The sequence below is a fragment of the Pantherophis guttatus genome, chromosome 4, assembly GCF_059756535.1.
Source record: "Pantherophis guttatus breed Tessera chromosome 4, ASM5975653v1, whole genome shotgun sequence".
NCBI classification, from domain to species: Eukaryota; Metazoa; Chordata; class Lepidosauria; order Squamata; family Colubridae; genus Pantherophis; species Pantherophis guttatus.
This window is the reverse complement of record NC_142066.1, coordinates 56991706-57019563: the sequence shown is the minus strand read 5'-3', so window position 1 is coordinate 57019563 and position 27858 is coordinate 56991706. Positions and strand designations below refer to the sequence as shown.

Here is a 27858-nt window from a genome sequence, read left to right as displayed (position 1 = left end):
TTAATGCCCAATGTGTATGACTACTTGATTTGTCTCTGCTTTGATAGCTTGATTATGCTGAAGATGCTACAGAAAGGAGGCGGGTCTTGGAAGTGGAGAAGGAAGATACTGAAGAACTCAGGCAAAAATACAAGGTACTTTCTGCTGAACTAATTAAAGAATCATGGAGAATTTTCCATTACATGGTAGTCTAACCTTCTCTAAAACATCTCAGTGTAGAATCATTTAATATCTGATTTTATAAGCAGGTTTGCCTAAGAAAGATTCTGTGACATGACAAGGTGCCTGCACCACCACCTAATGTAGGAATTGGCAAATTTGCAACATGGGATATATCATTTTAATTTAGTTTGGTTGATAACTTTGTGATACTATGAAAAAGATGGATATAATTTCTTGAAAGGGGTTGCCATAGTTTTTCATTTTTAGGTGTGTTAAGGTCTTATAGAAATCATTTACAAGTTTTGTTATTGATGTTTTCTTTCCCAAATAGTTTTAAATTGTACCTTTGGTAGTCTAATGCCAGATTTTGACAACATGATTTCTGGAAAAAAAATATAATGTTCTTTTATGTAGGAAGCAAAAGAGAAAGTAAGAAATCACATTGCATTGAAATCAAATTACTCTTTGTTTGTATACATCTTTTGGGACATTTTTTGCACTCTAGCGAATCTCAAGTGACATTCCTTTGAATCTTCTAAGAAGCAACTTATCTAGTTATTTTCCTCTCCATCCTCATCTGAACAAGTCTCACTGCTAATAAAAATCTACTGTATTTTCCTCTCTCCAAAATGCTTACTTTGTTGATGAGCTATTATAGGTTGTAAGTACTCTGAACTAGTATCAAATAATTTTTGTTATCTCAGCAGTGAGTTAAGTAGTCTGGTAACTGGGAATTACACTTAATATTTTTGTGTAAATAGTAATCTTCAGTGGGTGAGGTTAATGAAATGAAGTGAGAAGTCAAACTATACTTCTTAAGACCTACAAAACACCTTTTTTATAAATTCTTTCTTGAAACAATGAGAAGAGCCTTGGTAGTACAGTGGTCTAAGGCACCCTGTTATTAAGCTGGTTATTAAGACCAGCTGCCTGCAATTACTGCAGGTTCGAATCTCACCAAGGCTCAAGGTTGACTCAGCCTTCCATCCTTTCTAAGGTAGGTAAATTGAGGACCCAGTTGTGGGGGCAATAAGCTGACTTTGTATAAATATACAAAAGAATGAAGGCTATTGCTTAGCGCATTGTAAGCCGCCCTGAGTCTCTGGAGAAGGGCAGCATATAAATCAAATTAAAAAAAAAGTTGCTTCATCAGTTTTTTGTAATTGCAGCACTGAACTTTGAAAACATGGTAAAAATTATTCAAAAGTACAAAAATTACTGCAGAGCTGAGGCCCTGTATCAGGAGGCTAAATGACGTAATGAAAGCCTTTCATGGACATTTTTGTTTGATGCTAGTTTCTTCTGAGAGTTTAAGGCTTATTCCTTTTACTATTGCAGGATTACGTGGACAAAGAAAAGGCAATTGCCAAGGCACTTGAAGACCTTCGAGCCAATTTTTATTGTGAGCTATGTGATAAGCAGTATCAGAAACACCAGGAGTTTGACAACCACATAAATTCCTACGACCATGCTCACAAACAGGTAAAAAGCAGGGTTTTTTTCTTTACATTGTTTGTGCTGTGTGAATGTCAGTTTCTGACACTATTGAACTTCCTTCAATCTGCTTAATGTTTGTCTTCTTCCTTTAACACTTCCACTTCTAGCAACTACATCTTGATGTTTCTTGATTTTATAGGATCCCTTTTATATCTTAACCAAAACATCAAGGGTGCCAGTTTTATCTTCGCTCAGTAAGTCAAAGCAGCATCTGTTTTAGTTTTTTCTTTAAGAGGAAGTTATTTTGTTGACTAGAAAATAGACATTGGGTTCCCAACTTTTGTTTTTGGATGTTTTTCTGAGTTACCAACAGAAGATAGGGTTCTAGAACCTCAAATGCTGATTACTTGCAACCTGATGTTTAGGAATATGTTGTAGGAATAGTTTCTGAGCAGGTTAAAATTGGTGAGGTAGTTTATGCTTTGGTCCCATCATAAAATGTGCACTGGGGTTACCCATAAAAAATATCAAAAAATTGCAGTTGGTGCCAGCAAAATTTAAGAATATAAAATCTGTTCTGAAGAATCTGTACTGGTCACACTGATTATAATGTTGACATTGATTTTACACCCCTCATCGATCTTTTTGATTGACAGCTTAGTTTCCATTAAAAACTTGTCTAGCAGAGAAAGAGATCCTTTTGAAGGCTGGCCTGCTGGAAGACCCATGCTTCTAGCATGCAATAAAAAACCTCCTGTCCTTTTCTCAAACTCTGGAACATGGGATCAGTTATGGAAATATCCCTTTTCCATGGGGCTAAACAAACACAACCACTCAGTCTTTTCAGGATCAAACCAAAATTTGTTCCTCCCAATCTGAACCCAGGCAGCCTCCAGACAGTGGGCCATTACATCAGCAGTTTCACCTAAGCAGCCCAGGATTGAAATATATAGTTGGATATCATCAACATACTAATGATACTGAACCTCACACTGATGGATGACTGCATCCAGAGGTTTCATGTAGTTGCACATCAGATCAGCAGCCTCATGCATAATGATATCGTGGGCAAAGGCATATTTATTACACACCAACCTAGCATTCAGAAGCTGTAGCCAGGGATACCAAGACACCATCAGTCTGGTCCCAATAGTGACTACTGAGGGCAAGTAATCAGGATTGTTATCAAACAGTGTTCCCGGTATCTCTAAGTGTGGCCCATCTTCTAGCTCTACCCTTCACTGTACCAATAATGCCTCATATAGATAGTCCTCAACTTACAACCCCAGTTGAGATCGGAATTTTGGTTTCTAAGCAAAGCAGTTCTTAAGTGAGTCACACCTACTTTTACTACCGTTTTGCCACAATTATTAATCAAATCACTACAGTTGTTTAGTGAATTGCGTTGTTAAGCGAATCCAGCTCCCCTCCCCCCCAATCAGGGTGGATTTGATTTAAATCAAAGTGATTTAAATCACGATTTAAATCACTAGTCAGTAAGGCTTGATTTAAATCTTAGTTTTCTACATAAAGACTAATTCTTGCTGGTATAACTTTAATATGCAAGTAGCTGAAGATTTTTAGAATAACAACTTTTCATATTAGTTTTTTTATCCCCAGTTTAATAGGTTAATCATTCATATTTGGACAACTTTTCTGTTGTACTTAGGAAGGAGAAAAATAATCATTACCTTAATAATAACAATTTAAATAGATTTATTCAACTGAAACAATAACATTACAGCATATGTTGTTTGCTTAAATAAACATCCATGTTTGTTAATTAATTTGGCTAAACAAAATATATATATTTTAAGAAACTTAGACTGTCAGCCCAGCCTACACATGAAAAACTTAAATACTGTCCTCTGTAGCTCACTCATCATCTTCATCTTCTTCTTTGTTCATAATCTGGAAAAGAAAAACAAGCTTTCCTGTTTTATCGGGTCCCAAACGATTTCTCAATTTAGAATGAATGAGTCCAAAGGAAGAGAATATTCTTTCAACACCTGCAGAAGAAGCTACTATTGTTAAAAGTGAAATCATTACTTGAACAGTCTCTAAATCCAAGTGCTTAAGTGACTTCCACCAGTTCACTGGTGTGACTTTCTTTAAAATATCTTCAGCAAACATATATTTCTTGAATGGTTCCCCTTAGCTTTGAAGTTTATTATAGTTGGCATTACAGATGGATGATTGCTGGATACCCATGTCATAGCTAACTCCTCTTCCTCAGCACTTAAGTTTTGACCCTGATACTGAATATTGACAATATTTGCCAAAAAATGAGTAGTACTGGAGACAGTTCTTGTCCCATTCGTTTTTTTAATGCTTGTAATTTAATTCTGTCCATGTGTAGTTCTGTTTTTAAGTGTTCACTCAGTTCCTTCCAAATTTCAACAGCATCAGCAATAAAACAGCTATTTTTCTGTATTTTGTTTAAAGCTTCAGAGATGGGTTTCAGGATGCTCAGCATATGTTCAACATTTCTCTTAAGCCCAATGTTGAGGATTTTGGCCGTGACAGTGCCATCTATTTTATCTCGATTTTCTTCACAAACAGTCATCAGAATAGGCCAGTTCTTGATATACAGCTCAAAACAGTCCCCCACAGAGTTCCATCTAACATCTTGTGGGAGCATTAGCTTGGTTCCACCCATCCTTTTCAGAGCTGCTGCAGCAAAATGATTGTTAGAGAAGTATTTAGCAATTTCAACAACATTAGTCTTTATTTCTGGAACACTTAAGTCTGGCTAAGAGGTGCAGCAAATGAGCATTGCAACCATATGTTATTAGCTTTGAATTCCCTTCCTGCTCTTCTAAATTTCTTCTCATCTTGGATACATTTGCAGCATTGTCTGTGACCAAACTGCGTATTAGACATTTGAATTTTTGTTCACATGTTATTTATAGCTTTTACTGCCACTTCTTGTAAGAATTCTGCTGTGTGCGCATTTCCTGACGTGTCAATTGTTTGTGCAAGGAAGACTTTCCCTTCTTCTGTTGTTATACAAGCACATACAATAGGATCATTGTGGACATTACTCCACCCATCAATACTTAGGTTAACAATTCTACCCTCCGGAGCTGTTGCACATTGCTCCATTTCTCTGTCATACACTTTATCCATCAGTTTCCCTGCAACATCTGCTCTGCTGGGTGGACTGTATCCTGGTCTCAGTGACTGAACCATATTAATGAAATGTGGGTTCTCAGTCAGACGGAAAGAAGACTTTGTTGCATAAACAAACTGGGCAATTTTTTCATCAATTAACTCTTTTTCTAAACTGCTAGTTTTTATCACAAATTTATCTATGGTGGTTCCAGGAGGGAAGGGTTTTTTCTTTCTTTTAGGTAATAGTGATATGTGGCTGTGGGTGTCTGATGATGATGATGATGCTAATGAAGCACTATCCTGGATGGATAACTCTGAAACTGTAGAACAGGAGGATGGTGATCTTGAAGGTGGATAGTTTCCAGAATCCATGAATTCCCCTAAACAAAAAAGTCAATGCTGTTATTTTATTGTTTATACAATTTCTGCTTATTGTACACAGCACTGCCCCAAAAGGAATATTTGCTTTTCTTCATAACCGTACCAAATGACAGTAACATGCAGTAATAATAAGAAATATAATTTTGCTCAAATATGACAGTTCAAGGCAGTCTTTAGAAATATGATTCAATAAAAATGTTTACCAACCTGAAGATCCTGCCTGTTCAAATGTGTTTCTTTGGTCATCTTCATCACAGCATTTCTCATGATGTTGCCTCATTCGGGCCACCAGGCCTTGCATTTCTTTGTTGCAGTGTTTGCAGTTTGCACGCTTGCCTGCCTTACCGATAGGTAAAGGAACTTCATTAAAATATTGCCAAGCTGGGTCTCTTTTACGACCTGCTGCCATTATAGGTTTTTTCCTCCAAGGAAAGAATGTGATAAACCTCAGGTCATACACACAAAAAGATCCAAAGACTTGTCTATCTGTGGCTGTGCAGTATTGTGCTCAGAAAGTTTCACTTTCATTTTGTACTGCTTGTCTGCTTGCCCCTTCCTCCTCTCACTTAGTTTCACTTTCTTCTTTTTTTTTTCTTTTTTTATTGAAAAAGTTTTACAAGTACAAATTTTCCCATTCCCCCCCCTTTCCCTCCCTAACCCTCCCTAGCCCTCCCCTCCTCCCATGACTTCCCCAAGGTGAAATCCAAATCCAAATCATATTATATCATCATACTTTACCGCACATCTATTCTACCCCCTGTGAACTATACATTTCTAGATGACATTGAACTATTCTATCCTCTGTATACTATACATTTCTACACACCATTCAACTAAAAGCTATCTGATACTTCCTAGTTTGATATTTATTCTGCACACAATCTATCCATTTCTTCCACTCCCATGCATAGGTCTCTTGAGTCCGGTCTTTTAAGTATGCTGATATCTTCGCCATTTCTGCAAAACTGGCCACCTTCAAAATCCATTCTTCAATAGTAGGCATAACATCCCTTTTCCAATATTGACCAATCAGTAACCTAGCTGCTGTCACCATATACAATATCAATTTTGTTTCACCCATTGAAAAGTCCTTAACTATGCCCAATAAAAACAATTGAGGAGAAAATTGGAGTTTTTTCTTCAAAACATTTTGCATAATCCACCAATTTTTTATCCAGAAAGCCTTCACTTTCTTGCAAGTCCACCATATATGATAATATGTAGCATCTTATGTAGCGGCTTAGGGCCGGGATACTTACGAGACCGCCTTCTGCCACCAATAGCCTCCCACCGGTCACTACGCTCGCACAAAGTGGGCCTCCTCAGGGTGCCGTCTGCCAGACAATGTCGGCTGGCGACCCCCAGGGGGAGAGCCTTCTCTGTGATGGCGCCCACCCTCTGGAACAACCTTCCCCCAGAGTTACGTACAATAACAGACCTCCGGATTTTTTGTCGGGCCCTGAAAACCTATTTATTTCAACTAGCTGGGCTGGCTTGAGTTAAATTTTAAATTGATTTTAAATTGGGTTGTTTTAATTTACAGCCAAAATATTTAATTATTTTAATACTGTTTTTAAATTTTGTATGCTCTGTTTTTACCTTGGCTGTGCACCGCCCTGAGTCCTATTTGGAGAAGGGCGGTATAGAAATTTAATTAATAAATAATAATAAATAAATCTAAACAATCACATCTCCAACATTTTGGTTGAACATTAGGATTCATGCATGACAATTTCTTAGGATCTAGATGCCACCTATAAAACATTTTGTAAAAAATTTCTCTCAAATTCTGTGACTGCGTAAATTTAACATTCTGAACCCATATTTTTTCCCACGTTTCCATCATAACTGGTTCTGCAAAGTTTTGCGCCCATTTAATCATACAATCTCTAACCAATTCATTTTCTGAATCTCTTTCTAACAAAATGTTATAAACCCTCTTGATGTTCATTGGGCCTTTCTCTTTTATCTGTCTTACCAATTCTTCTTCATGCAACATTAAACCAGTTTTTTGATCTTCTCTCCATCTCAATTGAAGTTGATTATACTGTAACCAAGTTAAATTAATCCCTTCTTCCAACAATGTATTTAGTGTCTTTAGTTGCCATCTGCCCCCATCATTAAAAAGTACTTCTTTGTATAAAACCCCCCCGAGTGACTTTATATTTGTATTCCATATAATATGACCAAGATCCAACCACAACGGTATTTTATAATCCCATTTGAACTGGTGCTTCTTCCATACTCTCATCAAGGAATTTCTAAATATATGGCTGTTGAATACTTTATCCACTTTATTTTCGTAGAACAAATATGCATGCCAACCAAGTTCAAGATCATGACTTTCTATATTCAGTATTCCAGTCTTTGTCCTTCCAAACCAATCACTTGCTGCTGCTTCATAATACAGTTGTAGGTTTGGAAGTTTAAGGCCACCCCTTTCACAAACATCTTGCATAATTTTCAGTTTAACTCTTGGCTTTTTCTCATTCCAAACAAACTTATTCACTCCTTTTTGCCATTCTATCAGCTGTTTATCACTTTTAAGCACTGGAATCATTTGAAACAAAAATAAAAATCTAGGTAGAACATTCATTTTAACTGCTGCTATTCTTCCAAGTAAAGACAGCTGCAGTTTTTTCCAAGTTTCCATATCCTTTTGTACCTTTCGCCACAACACCTCATAATTATTTTGAAACAGTTTTATATTTGAATCTGCAACTTGGACTCCTAGATATCTCACCTTTGGTACTATTTCAAAGGCTGCCTTCCTTTCAAGTTCCTTCTTTTGATCTTCTGTCATGTTTTTAACTATCATCTTGGTTTTTTTCTGATTCAGTCTAAATCCTGATACCATGCCGTATTCTTCTATAATGTCTTTCATCTGGATTATTGATTCCATCGGCCGTGTTAGGGTAACAACCAGATCGTCAGCAAATGCCCTTGTTCTGTAATCCTCTTGCCTTATAACTATTCCATTCAAAGTACTCGAGTCCCGTATTGTGTTCAACAAGACTTCTAGAGTTAAGATAAACAACAACGGGGATAACGGACAACCTTGTCTTATACCTTTTTCTATACTGAAGTTTGTAGTTAAGCTTCCATTAATAATAATTTGTGCTGTTTGCTTTTGATAAATTGCTGAAACCGCCTGCACAAACTGATCCCCAAAATCCATCTTTCTTAAAGTCTTTAATAGAAAGTTCCAATTCACTCGATCAAAGGCCTTCTCCGCATCCAAAAACACCAGCACTGCAGAGATCTGTTTATTCTTCTCAAGATATTCCAATAAATCTATAATTTGCCTCACATTCCTTCATGTATCTACCTTCTATAAATCCTGCTTGATCATGATGAATCACCTCTTGGATAACTGACATTAATCTGTTGGCTAATACTTTTGCAAAAATTTTATAATCCGTATTCAGGAGAGATATTGGTCTAAAATTTTCCGGTTTTGTAGAACCTGCTTCCTCTTTCGGTATCAATGAAACAAAAGCTGCTTTCCATGAAGGGGGTATTTTACCCCCTTGTTGTATGCTACAAAATAAGTCTTTAAGATGTTCAATCATTTCTACTTGTAAAGTTTTATAATACACCGCAGTTAAACCATCCGTCCCTGGAGCTTTAGCTGTTTTCAGTTGTTTAATAGCAACAATTTTCGTAACTCTCCTTTCTTCTAGATATTTATTTATAAGTTCATTCTGTATATCATCTTTGGCATATAGTTTGGTATAATAATCTAAGAAGGCTTCTTTGATTAGTCTTTGTTGAAAAACTTCCTTCCCTCCATACTCAATACTGCCAATAGTCCGAGTACTGTGCTGCTTCCTCAATGTGTAAGCCAACCACCTGCCCGGTTTATTAGCGTTGCAAAATGTATTATGTTTCGCAAATTGTAAATTAGTTGCTGCTTGTTCCGCTGTGAGCATTTGAAATTGATCTTTCAAAAGTTTTATAATTCCTTGTAGTTTTTCATCTGTTGGATTTTTTATGAGTAACTGTTCTTTTTTCTTTATCTCTCCTTCCAGTTCTAATCTTTTTCTTTGTCGATTTGATTTATGTTTAGAATTCATGTAGATCAGTACCCCCCGCATATACGCCTTGCTCGCGTCCCAAACAATTTCAATAGGGGTACCCTTATTCAAATTCATTTCAAAAAATTCCTTCATTTGTTTTTTGAGTTCATTTACATTCTTTTCATATCTAAACAAATTTTCATTTACTCTCCACGATCTTCTCTCATTCTTTCCCATTTCTATTTCTATCCATACAGGGCTATGGTCAGTTAAAGTCCTCGGAAATATCTTTGTTTTCTTTGTTTTTAGAAGTAAATCAGCCGTAAGTAGGATAAAATCAATCCTAGAGAAGGATCTATGTCTATCTGAGAAAAAAGTAAAGTCCAGTTCTTTTGGGTTATGCACTCTCCATATATCTTTCAATTCCAAATCTTCTTTCATATCAAAAAAGATCTGTGGTAATTTAACACATGACTTTGCCAAACTCTTTTTATCTTTTTTGGGATCTATTACTCCATTCCAATCTCCCATAAGTAAAATAGATCTATAGTCCCATTGTAATATTTTAGAGTACAATATTTTGTAAAAATTTTCTTGTTGCTGATTAGGAGCGTAAATTCCAATCACCAAAATTGGACCATTATATGTATAAAGTTCAATTGCTATATATCTTCCACAATCATCTGCTTCTATAATTTTAGCTGACAATCTTTTATTTATATAAATCACTACACCATTCTTTTTCTCCGGATTTGAGGCTATAAACTGTGCTCCTAATCTAGAATTTATCAAATATTTTTGATCTTGTATTCTAATATGAGTTTCTTGTAAACAAATAACATCATTATTAAATTGTCTCAGATAATGAAATATTTTCCTTCTTTTCTGAGGTGAGTTCAATCCATTCACATTCCAAGATAAAAACTTAATTGTCATTTGTAGTCTCCTGAAGCGTTAAGAGCATTTGCTGAAGTTTCTGTTCCAAACTAGTAGTCTTCGGCTTAGCTCCTCCCATAGCTTCAGATTTTTGTGTTTTACCATTGGCTCCCTTCTTATCTTGTGGTGGCTTAGACCTCTGCTGTTGTTGTTTCTCTAGAATTTGTTTATAAGCTGCTCGAGTTATACACTGATCTTTAGCTTTATACGACATCAACTCGAGATCCACTGCCACTTCTCTTGTATTTTTGGGTGGTCCACCTATAGCCTCTAAAGGAAGATCCAGCAACGGTTCATCCAAAAAAAACCCTGTTGCTCCTTGAGTTTCCATTGCCTCCACCTCCATCTGTTTCCGCTGCTGTTCAAGCTCTTGTTCAAATTGCTTCTCTTTATCACCCTCCTCTATGCCTATCACTGAGGATGTACGTGGAGATGTTGCGCCAGTTTTAAAAACATTGAAGTAAAATTCTTCCGCTTTTTCAACAGTATTTAATCGATATCTCTCTCCTTGATACCTCAATATTATGCCAACTGGAGTGTCCCATCTGAATGGGATTTGTTGTTTCTTTAATTCAGTCACCAAAAATCCAAAATCCTTTCTATCTCTTAACATCTTAGGCGGCAACTCTTTGTAAATCCCAATCTCCCTTCCATCCACTTGAATAGTAGAAACAAAAGACTTTTGCAAGATATCATTTCTTATTCTTCTATCTGTAAAGTAGATCACCACATCTCTAGGCAATTGCCTTTCCCTTGCCCCCCAAGAATTCACTCTGTAGACCTTGTCCATCTTGCACAAAATCTCCTCAGGGTTAGCTTTTAGCATCACAGCCAGGGCATCAGCACAAACCCTTCTCAAGTCCTCTCTGTTGTTTTCTTTTATTCCTCTCAATCTTACAGCAAACTCCATGAATCTAAATTGCATCATTGTCACTTCATTTTCAATCCTTTGCATTTTATTGTCAACATTAGAAATTTTATAATCAGCTTCCTACATTTTAGATTCTACTTCTGAACTAAGTTCTTCCACTTTTTTATCAATCTGAACAACTACTTCTGACAAGCCAGTCACAACTGTCAATATGTCATGCTTCATCTTGTCATACTTTTCTTGAACCACCTCCTTAATTTCCTGTTGAGATTTTTCAAATTTCTGGTCGAAAACTTCATTTTGATTCATCAGAGCTGCAGCAATAAATTCCTTCAAATCTTTAAAACCAGTCTCCTGTGCTTGGCTCTGAGTCTGCAAACTTAATAGCTGCTCTTGTGATTTATGAGTGGGGGAACGCCCCCCCCCTGCAGCTTTAGTGGCTGGCTTTGTCTGCTTTGAAGCCATTCTGCCACGCAGTCTGATTCTTTCTAAGAAGGAAGTCTTCCCTCCCTTTTCACCACAGAATCCTCTCAGAAATTTCCCCAGCTTTAATCAAGTCTCTAAGGGAGAAGGAACAGATCAAAATCACTTTAAAAAAAAACTTTTCCCTTTTCTTCTAGCCAGCGCTGTTGCTTTAAATACTTTGTAGCGTATTAAAACACTCATGCAAATCCACTTTCGCTTTCAGCTTTTTTCCTACCGCTGAAGCCGGATGCCATTTTAGCAAACTTTCACTTTTTCTCCATTCTTAAATTCAATCACAGAGCTAATACAAATACTTGCAGTTTTGAGTTTCAAGTCCAGATTCCACCCTGTTTATTTTTAATAATTCTCTTGGATTTCGCTGGTTGTGTTGGTCGCGTTGTCTGGCTCTGCTGAATGCAGAGTTGTCCCCGGTGTCCGGAGCCTCAGCGAGCTGGATAGGGAGCCTCACCCTGCTTCCTCCCCAGAAGCAAATAAGACAATCTGGGGGCTTCGCAGGGGGCTCTACCTGATCTCGCTGGCTCTCCTCACGTTTCCTCAGGAACACAGAGTTTTTCAAGCCGCCTCTCAGCTGTAGAAGCGGCTCTTTACGGGCGGCGGGGCTGGCGGTCTTAAAGAGACCTTCTAGTGATGACCCAGCATTCAGAATTTTGATCAGTTTCACTTTCTTCTTGTGCAGATCTATTCCACTCCAAACAATCGGAAAAATATTGTATCTATTCTATTCACTGAACTTCTTGAAACTTAGCACTGAAGGGGTTGATTCTGTATTCATAAGTTTGTAGAACAATAGGATTAAGGTCTTTTTCTCAACTCTGTTCATTTTATAACATTTTTGCTGTGAAGAAGAGGCATGTGATCTCTGCTGAGTCAAATTCAGTTTTGAGAACTGCAAAAGTAAACCAAGCATCTGTGATAATATCTTGTAGGCAGAGAAACTGCCCAATAATCTTACAAAAACCTCTGGAAGAGCATGACATTGTGAATGGAATTTAATGGAATTTATTTACCAAAAAAATTAAACATATACAGCCTTATTCTACATAATTAAAAAACTAATCTTTATTTCATGATGGAATAACCTTTGGATGGTAATATATTTTCCTCAAAAAGCATTTTATTTAAAAAAAAATCCAATTTAAATAAAAAAAAATCAGATTTTTTTTATTTTAAAAAAAATCATTGATTTTTATCCACCCTGACCCCCATTGACTTTGCTTATAGGAAGCTGGCTGGTGATCGCAAATGGTGATCATGTGATCTTAGGTCAGTGCAACTATCATAAATACATGCCAGTTGCCAAGTACCTAGTTTTGATGACAAAACCTTGGGGATGCTGCAATGGTTGTAAGTGCGAGAATTGGTCACTTTTTTCAGTGCCACTGTAACTTCAACAGTTGCTAAACGAATGCTTGTAATTCAAGGATTAATTGTATCTCCTCACAGTTTGCCCAAGTTCTCCTGTCCCAGGCACATCCATCCATATCTCCCAACCCTATAGCACTACATCTAATCACACTAAACAATCACAGAAAAACAATGTCCATCCATCCTTCACAGGCACTATGTTAAGTCTTTCTGATCCTCCTATGGTCCTAAGACCTCACCAGCTGTTCTGTTCACAGCACTTTGCAGCTGTGAAACATTTGGGATTCCCAGGGAGCCCCCGCTTTAAACCAATGTAAATGAGTCAGTGCGCTCTTCTTTTTGTAGTAGTGAATCAGCAGCTGTAACTGTTGTACCCTTCAGGGATCTATTATTCTGTATCTCACATTGCAATGTGTTTTTATTTTCCTCAAAAGATTACAGCTATTTTTTTTCTGGTAGGGGTTCAGGCATTTCTGAGTTCCAGTAGCATAAAATATCTTCTGTATCTTTGGTTATGCTTAACATTTTCATCCACTACTTGTAATGTATGTGTGTATGCATGTATTAGATTTTTACTTTAGATTTTATCCAACCTTTATTACTCATAAGTAATTCGAGGCAGCAAATATATAATAGTCTTTCCTCCTCCTATTTTCCGCACAAAAACAAACCCTGTGAAATGGGTTTGGCAGAGAGAGAGAATGATTGGCTCAAAGTCACCAGCTGGCTTTCCTACTTATGGATGGACTGGAATTCACAGTCTCTAGGCCAGCACCTTAACCACTACATCAAACTAGCTCTCTGATTCGTTTCCTTACAGTAAGTTATTTCCTCTATGACTCCTGTTGTAGAACCTTGCTTGTTTGATATATAATTCTTGCAACTCTTGATATATAATTCTTGCAATTTGATATACAATTCTTGCAAGCAAGCAAGTTTGTTTTCTGGCAAGAATACAATGTATTGCAGCAGGTCAAGATCACAGACTCATGTTCTTAAGGTATTGCCAGTGGGAAAGTATTTATTGTTGTTCTTTTCTTGGCTCTCAGGTAAGCAAATTGTGTACTTTTTACTTAGATGGAATTTTTGATAGGGGCTTCCTTTGCTGAACTTTCCTACTAGTTTCCTTTTAATTCTCTTTTTACTAACTTCCTGAAAGTTCCAGTTTTCTTTCTGATACATAAATATATATTTTGTGGTTGACTGTTATAATTATTTTGGGGTATGCACAAGTTCTCATGATTGCTATTTTGTGGGAAAGCACCCAATGTGCTATCAAAATTCCAGATGTTCCAGCAGTCTCCAAAAACTGCCTATTCCTGTTTTAAAATATCAAAATTTTGTTACCCTATTGAAGATATTCATGGAATAATTATTTCCTTTTTGTTACTGTGACTTTTATAGCTGAAAAAAATGGAAAGATTGGCAACTACAGAAGCATAGCTTTGTTCTGGTGGAAGAATAAATGCTGCAACTTTGGCTAAAATTCTAGAAAGGTTTAAAAGTAATTCTCACAGATTCATATCTGTTATGGAGTCATTCGTTTTTCTTCAACTGTTTTTTGCTTTGCTTTGTTTTCCTTTTTTTCTTTTTACAAAAATGTACGCTGGTCAATTTCTTCTGGAAGTCTGCTTCCTGACCTCTGTTTACCTCAATCTCTTTCCTAAAAGAAAAGCAGCTTGATTTGTTCTATTTATACCCTGAATTTTTGGCCAACAGATGGACCTTGACAGCTAGCAAAAACAAAAAAAACAAAAAAAACCCACAATATAATTAGAAGACAAGCTTTGTTTTTTAGAAACTAATTGGGTTTTTATGCATTTCATAGGTGACTTTGTTAAACACACAGTGCAAACTATAGAAATGTCAGGCTTATGTTGAAGAGAAGCCAAGTAGCAAAGAAAGGACCAGACTAAAGCTGGAATGCTACTTTAAAAAAATCCATTTCGCAGGTGTTGTTCTAAACATAAGTGTAGAGTGCATAATTTGAATTTGTATTATGTCATCAAAGCTTAATAAAATTTGCTGGTAAGAATTTCTAGTTGAGGATCTCATAATGCAATTACCACTAAAACATTCCTTAGCTGCTAACAAGGAGTGACTGTTTTGTCCGTGTCTCTTAACTATTGGGTAATGGTTGTTGTTTTCAACTGAAATATGATAGTCCTATAACTATCACATATGACTATATAGCAGATTTCACCCCAATTCTCTTCATACTTATGGCTACTTATAATTTTGATTCATATTAGTCAATATAAACAAAATGCATAATTAAAGATATGTACATAGATAAAAGAATACCCTCTTATTTTGGAATGATTTCACATTCTTTTTTTTAATTGTCAATCTTCTGTAAGTATAAAGTAGATGTGAATAGATAATTCTAATGTTATCTGACACAGCAAAAGAAATTCTGGCATTTTACCATTAGTTACTATGAAGTAGAGGAATACACTAATGCAGGATGTCAAACTTACATCATCACATTTGCCGTCATGTTGTCAACACATGATATATCACGACTTTTTCTCCCTTTGCTAAAATGTGGGTGGGTGTGGCCAGCACATGATGCATCCAGCCCATGGACTGCAAGTTTGACACCCTGCACTAAGGCAACTATGATACTTATAGTGCATTGAATGACATGGTTGTGGTCTTTTACACAATAATAATGTGTAATAGGACAGGAATGAGAAATTATTAAATACCTGATCACTAAGTAATAATTTTAACTGCATTTTAATCATATTTAAATGTACATTACACTAAATATAGTGTTTGTTTGGATTCACCAATTACTTTTGAAATGCATTCTCTAGTATACCACTCAAAAGCTAAATGTGGCCCTGGGTCCCAATCAAGTTGTACATCATTGAAATGGGTCATGACCAAAACTGAGTTTTTTTCTAATCATTAGGGACGGGGAACTACTAGGGCTAAGTCAGCCTATCAGTCTGATAACTCATCTGTCTTTCAATAAATCTTTATCATTTCCAGCATTATTATTTTATCTGTTCTTATTCTCTTTTGAAGAAGGATAGATTATGCCTAAAACAGAGAAGCACTATAAGATAGTGTTCCAATTGTATATTTTCACACTAATACTGGAAGAAATACTTATACATGTGCTTCTATGGAATCAATAGTGACATGAGTTCTATTTGATTTAGTCCAACTCTTTCACTCTTGCAGTTGAAGACTAAAGCATAGATAAAACCTGCAGGATTTGTTTTCCCTGAAGTCACCAAGCACATATCCTACCTAGTGGAGAAAGCCCATTGTATATAAAACTCTTTGTTCCATGCAGGAAAGTAAAAAGTGATGGTTTTCCTTATTCTGCACAGATAAATCCATGGTGACAAGTTTAATTGAGGTTAGTTGGGTGGCTATATGTGAACCTTCAGCCACACTCGGTTACTTATATCTAAGTGTGAAAATTGGTGGGGGTAAAATTCAATATATGGAGACCTTAAATTGAGGATAAAAGTAGTAGTAGTAGCAGTATCACTTAGTAGTCCAGAGAGTCAAGAGGCAATGTTTACCAATATATGTTCTTCTTTTAGAGGAACCTTGGACAGAATGAATACTAGTTGATGAAACTGGAATTTCATCTGGAATTGTGTTGCTTCTGTGCAAAATGGAGGGCTTAGAATTAAGAATGCTCACAGTCTTAGTAACAGTAGCTGTCCTCTTCAGTGCACAGAAAAGGATTTCAGTAACTAAAGACAATCTAAGCTTACCACTTGAAACATAAAACAAGCTCCTTTAAAGCCATTTCATGATATCCAGTATAAAGTACAACCATATAATCATGCCAAACCTCCCAGATGTGCACAACGCACAGTGCTCTTCATTCCCCATTTGTTAAAGTACTACACAAAAGACATTCTCATGACCCATCATTAAAACTGAGGTATAATTTTCTTTAATAGCAGAACTATGCTGTGGGGCTCACCAAGGGCTTTATTGCTGCATAATTTGCCAGTTTGGGTATTGTCTTGATCCTTTTCATGAAATTTGAGTTTCCTACATCAATATATATGTCTATGTTAAAATGAGCAAAGTAAACTATCCACTTGGCACATTTACACATTACAGAATTAAAATAAGAGAGTTCTGCAGCTTTTTCTAATTAAATTTTATGCATTTATTTGATTTATATATTGTCCTTCAAACAAAAATGTCCATATATTTCATATAGCTCTCAGAGTGAAAGAGCCAAGGTTTCTTCAGAATTCCTATTACAAAACAAATGTAGTTTTGTATACATCTCCTAAATATTTTAGAAATAATAATTCCTAAGAAAACAATTGCACAATTTTAGAATTGTGTACATACCCACCCAGCTTTGTCTTTTCAAGTGACCTCTAAATTACCCTTCCAGAAGTCTCTTATAACATTCCTAAGAAATGTGTTTGTTATTAATTATATTACAAGAATAATAGCCTCTTTTTTCCAGCTTTAGACAGTTTGAATATAAAATTACTGCTTACCATAATAAAGCAACATTCCTCTTTCAAATGAATCTTGTTCTTTCTTGCTTTTGTTCTTACATATTGAATCTGATTTCTGAGATTTGATTACTTTCCAAATTGGGCTTCATTTCCATCCTTCCCTGACCAACATGGTCAAATTTGCTGGGAATGTTGTGAATTATGGACAAACCATCTAGAGTAACATACTGCAGCAGGCTGCATAGAAAAAGTATATAGGCATGCTGAATCTTTACATTTATAAATGCTTTTTTTTTGTGCGTGCTTTTGCTGTTTCCTGCTTGCACTGATATGTAATACATTTACATATATCATAATGTGACATTGAACAGGAGATTGTGAAGGCTAAATCATTAAAGTGTTTAGAAATTAGGGTGATCAGTCAAACATTTTTTCATAAGGTATGAATTTTGCTTTATAATCTGTTTTTCTCCTGAGGTCATTGAAACTATATCCACTTATAGTTTTGTCTGATGTATTTTAAAGAATTGTTTGTTTTTCTCTCCATAAATTATATAATCATTTTCTTCTCCTATTTTGCACAGAGATTAAAAGATCTCAAGCAAAGAGAATTTGCTCGCAATGTTTCCTCAAGATCCCGGAAAGATGAGAGAAAGCAGGAGAAAGCCCTTCGCCGTCTGCATGAGCTGGCTGAACAGAGGAAGCAAACTGAATGGTGAATTATGAGCTACTACAAGGATGCAGAATATTTAAAGCTGGAGTCGGAGTGGGCTGTGTGTGTTTAAATAGAGCTTTTGGCCATTTTGTTCCTTAAAAATACTCAAGCTGCCTGCCATGGTTCCTGATATCTTTCAGTTTTTTTACTTAGTCCTCAGTCTTCTTCCTAGCGTATTTCTGCAGGTGCAGGGTCCCCTTTTTAGTCCTCAATATTCCTTGCAATGTGGTATTTGAGCTGACAGAATTTGCACAGTGTTGGTTAAAAAAAAAAGCAGTTTTGTTTTAACATGCAAGTTAGACTGACTTGTAACTAAATATGCAATTATTTCAAGTCATACACTAGATTACAGACAGAATGAAGTGCTGCTATGGCTGCTTAAATATTTGGAGACCAGAACTTTAATCTGCCATTTCCTCAATACAGAAATGCCCATCCTCTCTCTTATCTATGATGATTTTTTTTAAAAATGACAGGTATGATATGAGTACAAAAATGAACTGAAATGATTATTAATGAAATTATTAATGCCAGTTCTGGTATTTTATATGGAAAAAGACCTAAGCCAAAAGCAAGTGGGGCATCTATTCATATGAAGTTTCTTGTATGTATCCAAATTGTGTGTACTTTGTTCCCAGTCATTTTGAGGGTTTTTTTCCCCTTGATTTTGAAGGCTGGAATTGTATACATTTAATTTTAAATTTTATGGTGAGTTAATTCACTTTCTCACAAGGGTATGCTTTAGAACAGTGGTTCTCAACCTGTGGGTCGCGACCCCTTTGGGGGTCGAATGACCCATTCACAGGGGGTTGCCTAAGACCATCGGAAAACACATATTTTCAATGGTTTTAGGAAATAATTTTATGGTTGTGGGTCACCACAACATGAGGAACTGTATTAAAGGGTCGTGGCATTAGGAAGATTGAGAACCACTGCTTTAGAACAAAGTAATGTTTCCATAGTTCTTGTAAGAGTAATTTGTTAAAACAAATTCTGTAAGGAAATAGAAATGTCAAAACAATGGTTACTGAATATATTCATTGCTTGCAGAGCAATTGTATAAAAGATAAAAAGATTGTATATGCATAAAGTTTTGAGTGTAACTCTAAGGTGAAAATGGTAATAATCATGTATTCTATTCTCTTTTTCGGTCTGCTTTTTCTCCTTCCCTGTTTTCCAGTGCTCCAGGAAGTGGGCCGATGTTTAGAACCACTACTGTGGCAGTAGATGAAGAAGGAGGAGAGGATGATGTGGATTCAACATTTCTTGGTAGTTGCTCCTCCTCCTCACCAACTTCGGGGCAAGCTAGCAACATGACCATGGATAAGGGTATAACTTGCAGCAGTGGACAAATCAGTAGTAGTCCTGGACTTGCTCAAGTTCCTGCCCAGATATCACAAGCTGTTGGTCTGGGAATTAACAAAACAGGTGTGTCTTTCTCATTTGCCAAAAAGGCCCCTGTAAAGCTAGAATCAATTGCTTCAGTATTCAAAGACCATGTGGATGAATCCAGTTCTCCTGATGATGAAGTTAAAAGTGATGAAAGAGCCCATTCAGATTCTGGAACTTTGGTGGGAAAAATGGGAGAAATTGAGGGAACAAACAGCTCTGACAGCAAGGGAGAAGAAGATGAGCAATCACAGGAGAAAGATGCTACATTATCAAAGCTAAAAAAAATGAAACGAGATGATGGACCAGTGGCAGTAGAACCAGAATATTATCACTATATTCCCCCTGCACATTGTAAAGTGAAGCCCAACTTTCAGTTTTTGCTGTTTATGAAGGCAACGGACCAAGTAGAAGCAGAAGCCGCAAGCAAAAAAATAGCTCGTGAAAGGAAACAAAACAATTCCCCCAAACTCAAAGTGGCAAAAAGTGATGAGAAGGAAACAGCAGCAGAATGTGTGATCCCTCAGAAGGAGCAGAGTCCTGCAAACCAAATCAACAAAATGGAAGATAAGGAGATTTTGGGGGAAACAGGCAAGCAAGAAGAAAAACAACTTAAAGGAAATAATTCTCTAGATTCAGATGTCATTAAAGAGATTCCCCAGGCTCCAGGAACTAGTAAAGAAACCGCAGAAGGGCCTAAACATTTAACAGGGCCGTTCTTCCCTGTTCTGAGTAAAGATGAGAGCACCACCCTCCAGTGGCCTTCAGAACTGCTGATCTTCACCAGAGCAGAACCCTCTGTGTCATATAGCTGCAATCCCTTATATTTTGACTTTAAGCGGTCTCGTAACAAAGACACTAAAATGAAAGGAACGGAAAAACAGAAAGGTACACCAAACCTTTCAAAGGAAAAAGTGCAGGCTACCGGAGATAGTGATGCAAGCAAAAGCAAAGAGAAGGACATTGTAGCTGGCAGTTCAACTGCAGTGCCGGAAAGCAAGACCTTTGTAATGTGTGGCAAGCAGGAAATCAGCCCTATAAGAACTGGCAAAAGTGAAAATCTGGAAGACAGCAGTAGAGGCAATCTTACTAGTCGCAAAGACAAAATGGGGAAGTCTCACAAACACAAAAAGAAGAAGAAGCACAAAAAATCAACCAAACGTAAACACAGGCGCAAATGTGAGGCAGAGGAGAAAAGCAGAGAAGGGGACTTAGCAGAAGATAAATCCAAGAAGCAGAAGAAGCACAAGCACAAAAAGAACAAATCATCTTTTCCCACTGAGGCTGAACGGATGCAAAAGACTGAGGATACTGGCTATTCTAAAAAAAGGAAGTGGTGTGTACAAGACTCTCAGAGGAAGTCTCTTTCTATTGAAGAAAGCAGTAAGAAAGAGGATGGTGGTACTTCTTCCCAAGATTATGGCAACAAAAAAACCAAGGGGGACTTGCAGCAGTCTTTGTCTGCAAGCAAAAAGCGACCTTCCGCCTCAACTTCAGTTTATCCCAGTCATCGAGGACAACAGAGTAGTGGTGGCTATGAGAGTGATGGAGATTCCTCCTGCCACAAGCACTTCAGGCAGAAATCAGCATCACAATATAGTGATGATTATGACTCTGGCAGTGACTGTTCACGAAGCCGCTCCCGGTCAGGGCATAGGCACTCCTCAAGAAGATCATCTCAGAGATCCTATTCATCAACTTCATATGCTTCCACTGACAATAGTCGGTACAGTCGGCACCATAGCTACTCAGAAGACAGCTATAGCGATTACACTGACCGATCACAAAGTCATACTAAGCACTCCCATGACTCAGAGGATGATTCAGATTATACTAGTTCCAAGCGCAGGTCAAAGAGGCGCAAGTACTCCTCTTCAGAAGATGACTACAGCCTAAGCAGAAGCAGGTCTCGGAGCAGGAGCAGAAGTCGAACTCACACCAGAGGGAGGTCAAGGACTAGAAGTCGAGGAAGGACACGCAGCAGTAGCTGTAGCCACAGTCGAAGTAAGCGGCGGAGCAGAAGCCGAACAGGACATAGCTGGAAACGGAGTAGAAGTTACAGCCGAGAACGTAGTCGGAGCACAAGAAGCCTTTCACAAAGATCTCTCTCACGGAAGGGATCCCGTGGTCATGAAAGCCCTGGGGAAAGAAGATCTGGCCGGCGTGATTTCATCCGGTCAAAGATATATCGCTCACAATCTCCTCATTATTTCAAAGTCAGACAAAGTGAAGGGTTTGCAAGAAAGGACGAAGCCAGAGGAGAAGAAGCTGCAGGAGCTTCCAGTCTCTCTCAAAAGATCAGCAGCTCTAACTTTGGGAACAGCTGTAACTCTGAGGAGAAAAATTCTGCTACAGCTAAACTCCTTCTGGAAAAAATCCAGTGTAGAAAAGTAGAGAAGAAATCTAGCAGCAATGATGATCCCATTTCAGGATCTCACAAGGTAGGAATTAAACTGAAAGATCCACCCCAAGGCTACTTTGGCCCAAAGCTTCCTCCCTCATTAGGCAATAAGCCTGTTCTTCCATTAATTGGAAAACTTCCTGCAGTTAGGAAACCAAGCACCAAGCAGTGTGAGGAATCTGGTTTAGAAAGAGGAGAAGAATTGGAACTATCAGAGCTGGATGAAACAACTCATGAGAGTGGAGACATTGTTTCAGCAAGTCAGCCTCAAGTGGAGGAAACCGTGGTGACTGAAATACAGGACAATGTTTCAGCTGATCAGAACCCAGAAGTAGCCACAAACCTAGTTTCTGTTCCTCTTGAGGCCCCAGTACTCCCAGAGCAGTATGGATCTGGTGACCTGGTTGTGCCGCACAACTTCCTCCCTGATCCCGATGAAAATGAAGCTTTAGAGCCTCTTGACAGTGGAAACCAATCTGTCTCTATAGAAGGAAGGATGGTACCTTTAGTTCCAGATGTCGAGCATTTCCCTAGCTATGTAGCACAAAGTGGGGAGCCCAGCATCAGTGGGGAGCCTGAAGGCACTGAAGACTCTTCCTTGGCACCTCTGGAGAGCCAGCCCATCACTTTCACGCCAGAAGAGATGGAGAAATATAGCAAGCTTCAGCAAGCAGCTCAGCAGCATATTCAGCAACAGTTTCTTGCCAAGCAGGTCAAGACCTTTCCAGCCTCAGCTGCCCTAGCTCCCGCCACAGCCCCTGCCTTGCAGCCCATTCATATCCAACAACCTGCGGCAGCTGCAGCCACCTCCATTACAACTGTGCAGCATGCCATCCTGCAGCATCATGCAGCAGCAGCAGCTGCAGCCATAGGAATCCACCCTCACCCACATCCCCAGCCTCTTGCTCAAGTACATCACATTCCCCAGCCCCATTTGACACCTATCTCATTATCCCACTTAACTCATTCAATCATCCCAGGGCACCCTGCTACATTCCTGGCCAGCCACCCCATCCATATCATCCCTGCTTCTGCCATCCACCCGGGTCCTTTCACTTTTCATCCTGTCCCTCATGCCCTCTACCCAACTCTCTTAGCTCCCCGACCAGCAACCGCTGCTGCCACAGCATTACATCTCCATCCCCTTCTGCATCCCATTTTCTCAGGGCAGGATTTGCAGCATCCTCCTAGTCACGGCACATGAAGAAGTGAGAAAGATGTGGCCTCTCTTGGGGAGAACGTAGGGGCATATATCTCTGTGTGCATTGGTGTTTTGTACAGACTGTCTGAAGGCCATGACTGACACCATCTGAGAATAGTGAAATGGGAGAACTGGGTGTGGAAAGGGGAAGTGAATGTAACATATCCATGGAAAGGGGGAAAATGTTGCTGGAGTTATGCTTGTCAGTATTTTCAGGGTCCTCTGCACCCAGGGAGGTGACTTACTCACATCTATATGAATGTGAAGTTCTTCAGCTGATATGTCCCTTTTAATTGCTGATGCTTGTGTTTTTAAATCATTTCTTTTCCATCCTGAAATTTTGAGTGAATAATATCTAAATTATTTGCCTTCTTTTATTTGCTATTTATTTGAGTTCACTTTAAAGCTTAAAACTTTAAGCAAAAGAGTCAAGAGATAGTCGACATTCAACCCATTCCTCTTTTCCTCTCTCTATCCAACCAAGAACCATTTTCAACAACCTGCTGATTACTACAAACAGCAAGCTTTCTTCTCAAACAAGCTTGGCCCTGCTATCTTCCCTGTGCCACTGCCCCAAGGGGAAATAGAACCAGAAAATAATTTCTTTATCAGTCTTTGAAGCAATATGTTGTACTGGAATCCTGGGAACATCCAGAATATGACTTGTATTCTGTCCTCTGTAATATTTGATGGTTCCTTATTAACTTATAATTTTTTTTCAGAAAAGAAAAGGTTTTTAAAAATTGCACTGAACTCTGTACATGTCAATGCTGCTTTTTGTAGCTCTTCTGACAAATGTTCCATAATGATAGTATACTGCAATAACATTTTTATAGCTTGCTCTCTGAGTGGTACTTGTTCAGGTTGTTTGAGTTATCTATACATTTTGATGTAGTTGGAAAGAAAGCTTGCAACAAAGGTTCAGAGCTCATTGTGGCAAAGGCATAAGAAGACTTCAAGCATGTCTATTCAAACTCAGTTTTGTTTTCTTGGGTACCATGGAAAATAAAAAAATAGGAATTATTTTCTACTAGAGAAAATGTGACGAGATTTGGAATAAAGTAAGGAGCAGTGATAGGAACCTTTTTGTACCATAGCTAATGAATTCCAGTGACTATAGTGACATATCTTGGAACATCTGTGGAGCCTGTGTGATACTTTGGTCTTGACTGCATCTTCTTGTCAGGAGCCAGGCTGCTATTTGGAGAGAAGTAACCCATTGAATGGGTAAAAAAGGAAGTCCAAATGACTTTCAAATCAGAAGAAAAGGTGTATCCCACAGAAAAATCTCAAAAGTCTAATAATTTTTTGGGGGGACCTACCGTAAGTCTTTGCAGCAACAAAATTTCTATATAGAGGTGTGTGTGTGTGTGTGTGTGTGTGTGTGTGCGCGCGCGCTTTTGTGTGTGTATCTATGCACGCACACTTGTGTTTATGTTAAGGCTGTTGTTTAAACGTGTGCCTTTACTGTATATGCTTTGGAAAGATTCTGAGTGGTGTGTTTTTATTCGGATTCTTCCAAAAAAGGAAGTGAAAGGTTACCTGATTTCACAGCTGTCCCTTTTAATGGAGAGAATGTCTGCCTTAAGAGAGACATAATAATTTTGTTACATTTAATTCTTCTACTTAATTTCTTCATCTGGGGGGAGGGGGGAAGTAGGCAAGAAAAGAAAGTGAGCTTTCTGTGAAGCCATGGCTATTTATAACATAACTGTCCAACTACTGCTAATGTTGATCATGGAAAATGGCCTCCACTCCAAAACTTCCAATATAACCATTGTTAATTGCTTATCTGAATATTTCAGGCTCTGGGCTTCCTCTCCTTTGCTAGTTAAAAAAATAGCACTGGAAAAAGCTGTACTGACCAAGGAACTCAGTATCTATGATAATTGCTTAGAAAACTGAGGTAGCAAAACAGTATTACTGTAATTATTGAGTGCTCCATTTGCCTGAGATTAAGACCCAAGCTCCAGCATTCCAATGGGGCACAAGAGGAGACTGGACTTCTGCAAGAACTATTCCAACAAAGAACACACTCTTATTTCAGTATCAGCAGGCTATATTAAATTTTGTCACATGTAAGTGTGTGTGTGTGTGTGTACATACATACACACATACATACATACATACATACATACATATATATATATATATATCACATACATGCTATAAAAATGAGGAAAATGAACTTTATAATAAACATTGCGTGGGCGAAAGTGTATATTCTTGTTTCCAAAGAAGCAGAATCAAGTTGCTAGTTCTCATATTGTAACACCCACTTTTTAAATAGGATTTAGCAGAAAGAAGTCCTATAGACCTGGCTCAATACATTACATATGGTTTATCTAACCATATGTGAACTGCATATTGCATGTGCAATAACGTTCATTCTGATACTTTGAAGCATGTGAAATACAACTTATAAAAAATATTTGGGTATAAAATACCATTCACACTGATGTTCCAATATACTATTCAAACATTACTTTTAAAAAAGCATGGAGAAACTTGGAAAAAAGATTACAATAGAAGGCTTTTGTTTACCATCTCTTGCACTTTCAGTCTAGAGAAAACACTCAGGTCTACCCAAAGAATTAGTAACTTAAGGCAATGAAGAAAATGACTCTCTGTTCCCCTGCAGAAAAATTCAGATACTCTATTAATTAACTCAGGAGGAGAGAGTGGAATTGTAGAGTGTGGAGAAGCTGCTACAATTGTCATTCAACCTCCAACATCTGTCAGGAAGGGCAACTCCCTCCATTACCATATGTTACCTATACTATATGTTACCTCCTCTTAATCCACTTAACAATTGTTTTTGGCATGAGGACATATTTCTAGGTAGAGTACTGAGCTGTAACCAGCCATTTTTACTTTTCAAGAAAAGTTACAGCTTCCATTTGGGTGTTATTCTTGAAATAAAAGTGCTTTTAATTCGCTTTGAAGCATAGTAGCCTCCTATTTTTGGTGTTTTTTAATGTTAAAAAGCAGGTGGAATTTGACAAGCCCCAAGAAAATACGTGTATGTCCCCAGCTGCTATTACTACAATGAACTCATAACTATCCAGAAGAGATTATGATTTTATACTAATTTATAGAAAATACTCCATGCGTAGAATGTTTATAGGCCTGTGTCGTCAAACATGGATCAATGAATATCAACAAGCAGTCAACCTGAACCTATTAAGAAATTTCAGGCCCATCACCAGCATTAAGAATAAAATAACTATAGCACTGAAACCTGGGCTAATGCTAGTGTAAAGGAAAAAGAATTGTGGGTTGTCAAGAGTGAAAACATTAGTCTAGAGGAATTTCATTTTTAATAATACTTTTTAAAGGGAATCGTCTAGTCAATATATGGCTTTTTGATAAGGCCTATGCTGGTTTCTCCATGCATACTGGAGTAACTGCACTAAGTTGATAACAAGGCCCCGTACATGTATGCAAAGCAGGAACAGTTCCCACCGTTCCCTACAGATAAGGCTACAAAGTCAATTTTACAATTCTTTTTGTCCTGCAAACCTAATTGAGCCATAGTTTCAGATGGGAGAGAATCATTTTGTATGTTTAAAATAACTCTTGTCAGTTAATACAGATTTTGAAAACTGATGTTCAAATTAAAAGTCCTATCTCAGAACTCTTGATGTCCTTTTCATGTCCTATGTTGTACAGCAAAGACCTTATGTTTGAAAACTACACAGCCTAGACTGTTTGATTTCTATTACTAAAGGCTGTCATAGTAATGCCAGATTTATTACTCTATTTACTTTATTAACTGATTAAAGGCTTAATATATATTGCAAATCTGATTTAAAAATACACTTCAATTATTTTCATCACATTTGCTTTTGACTAAAGGCTATTTGTAGTCATTTCAATTGGCGCTCTTCAAATTGAGGTAATGTACTCTTAAATTTAATGCCACTTGCAGTCTTTCTATATGATACACTCTTACTATATAAGATTGCATCATAAGCAAATACTAACAAGATTTCATTGTTTTAAAAATGTAACTTGAAAAACAGTATTTATATAGTATTTTTAAATATTACAAATAATACAGATAATTAAAATACCTCTTATATTCAACAGAAACCTGAGGCTGATCATAAACTCATTTCTAGAACCCAGTTGAAGTGAATTAAATGAGTTCATCAGATGGCAATTTAACAGCAATGCAAAATAAATACAGGACGGTATATGTATTCTTGTCAATAAATATGCCTTGGGACTCTAGTGATGTTCTGTTGAAGACACATTATTGTTACTATTCTAGCTATTCTTTCCCTAAAGTACAAGACATTATTTGGTGTTAACCTTCCTCTGCCTAACTTGATTTGTAATTTGGAATCTCTGTAGGTTAGACATCAAATATTTTTTTTTAAAGTTTGTAATGACTAGAGAGTTTTGACCTAATGCAACGGCTGATCTCATGCACGCAAGTCTTGTGCCAAATGACAGAGTCACGATTTTATCTGCCGCAGTGTAGTTTATTTAAAAGTGTGGAATTCAATAGCTACATCTAAGCTTTTATTCAAAAATATGTATTACTAGCCTGGTAAATTGGTAAAAATATTGCTTGAAAGAGATCAGTGCCTGACATAATTGTATGCAGGAAAGGCAATAAATAATTGTTTAGTGGCTAAGCTGGTGGTGTTCGTCTCAGGAAATACAGTACATACATACATACATATACATACACATACGCTTTTGTTTTACATCCTTTACATCCAGTTTGATTGGAGCATCTTATAAATCCAGTGAATAAAAATAACAAAAAATTCTACAAACAATTTATAATTATGATAATGTAGGAAGAAATATCCTCTGGGTTCTGCTCTAAGTGGGGAAAAGACACTGGAAACATGGAGACTGCTTGGAAATATGGTTTAATGGTGGACAGGATCACATGGCTTGAGTTTCT

General features: G+C 37.4%; 1 protein-coding gene across 7 annotated transcripts in view; it reads left to right on the top strand.

Annotated features, from left to right (window-relative positions):
• GPATCH8 (G-patch domain containing 8) overlaps positions 1–26571 on the top strand; it is a 107776-nt gene extending 81205 nt beyond the window's left edge. For all 7 annotated transcript variants that reach the window (XM_034416050.3, XM_087892238.1, XM_087892243.1 and 4 more), the window contains 4 exons: positions 48–134; positions 1501–1644; positions 17813–17943; positions 19124–26571. In XM_034416050.3, the coding sequence (XP_034271941.1) occupies positions 48–134; positions 1501–1644; positions 17813–17943; positions 19124–22937 (4176 nt within the window). In that variant the 3' untranslated portion in view covers positions 22938–26571. The remainder of the gene's footprint in view (positions 1–47; positions 135–1500; positions 1645–17812; positions 17944–19123) is intronic.
• The last annotated feature ends 1287 nt before the right edge of the window (positions 26572–27858 follow it).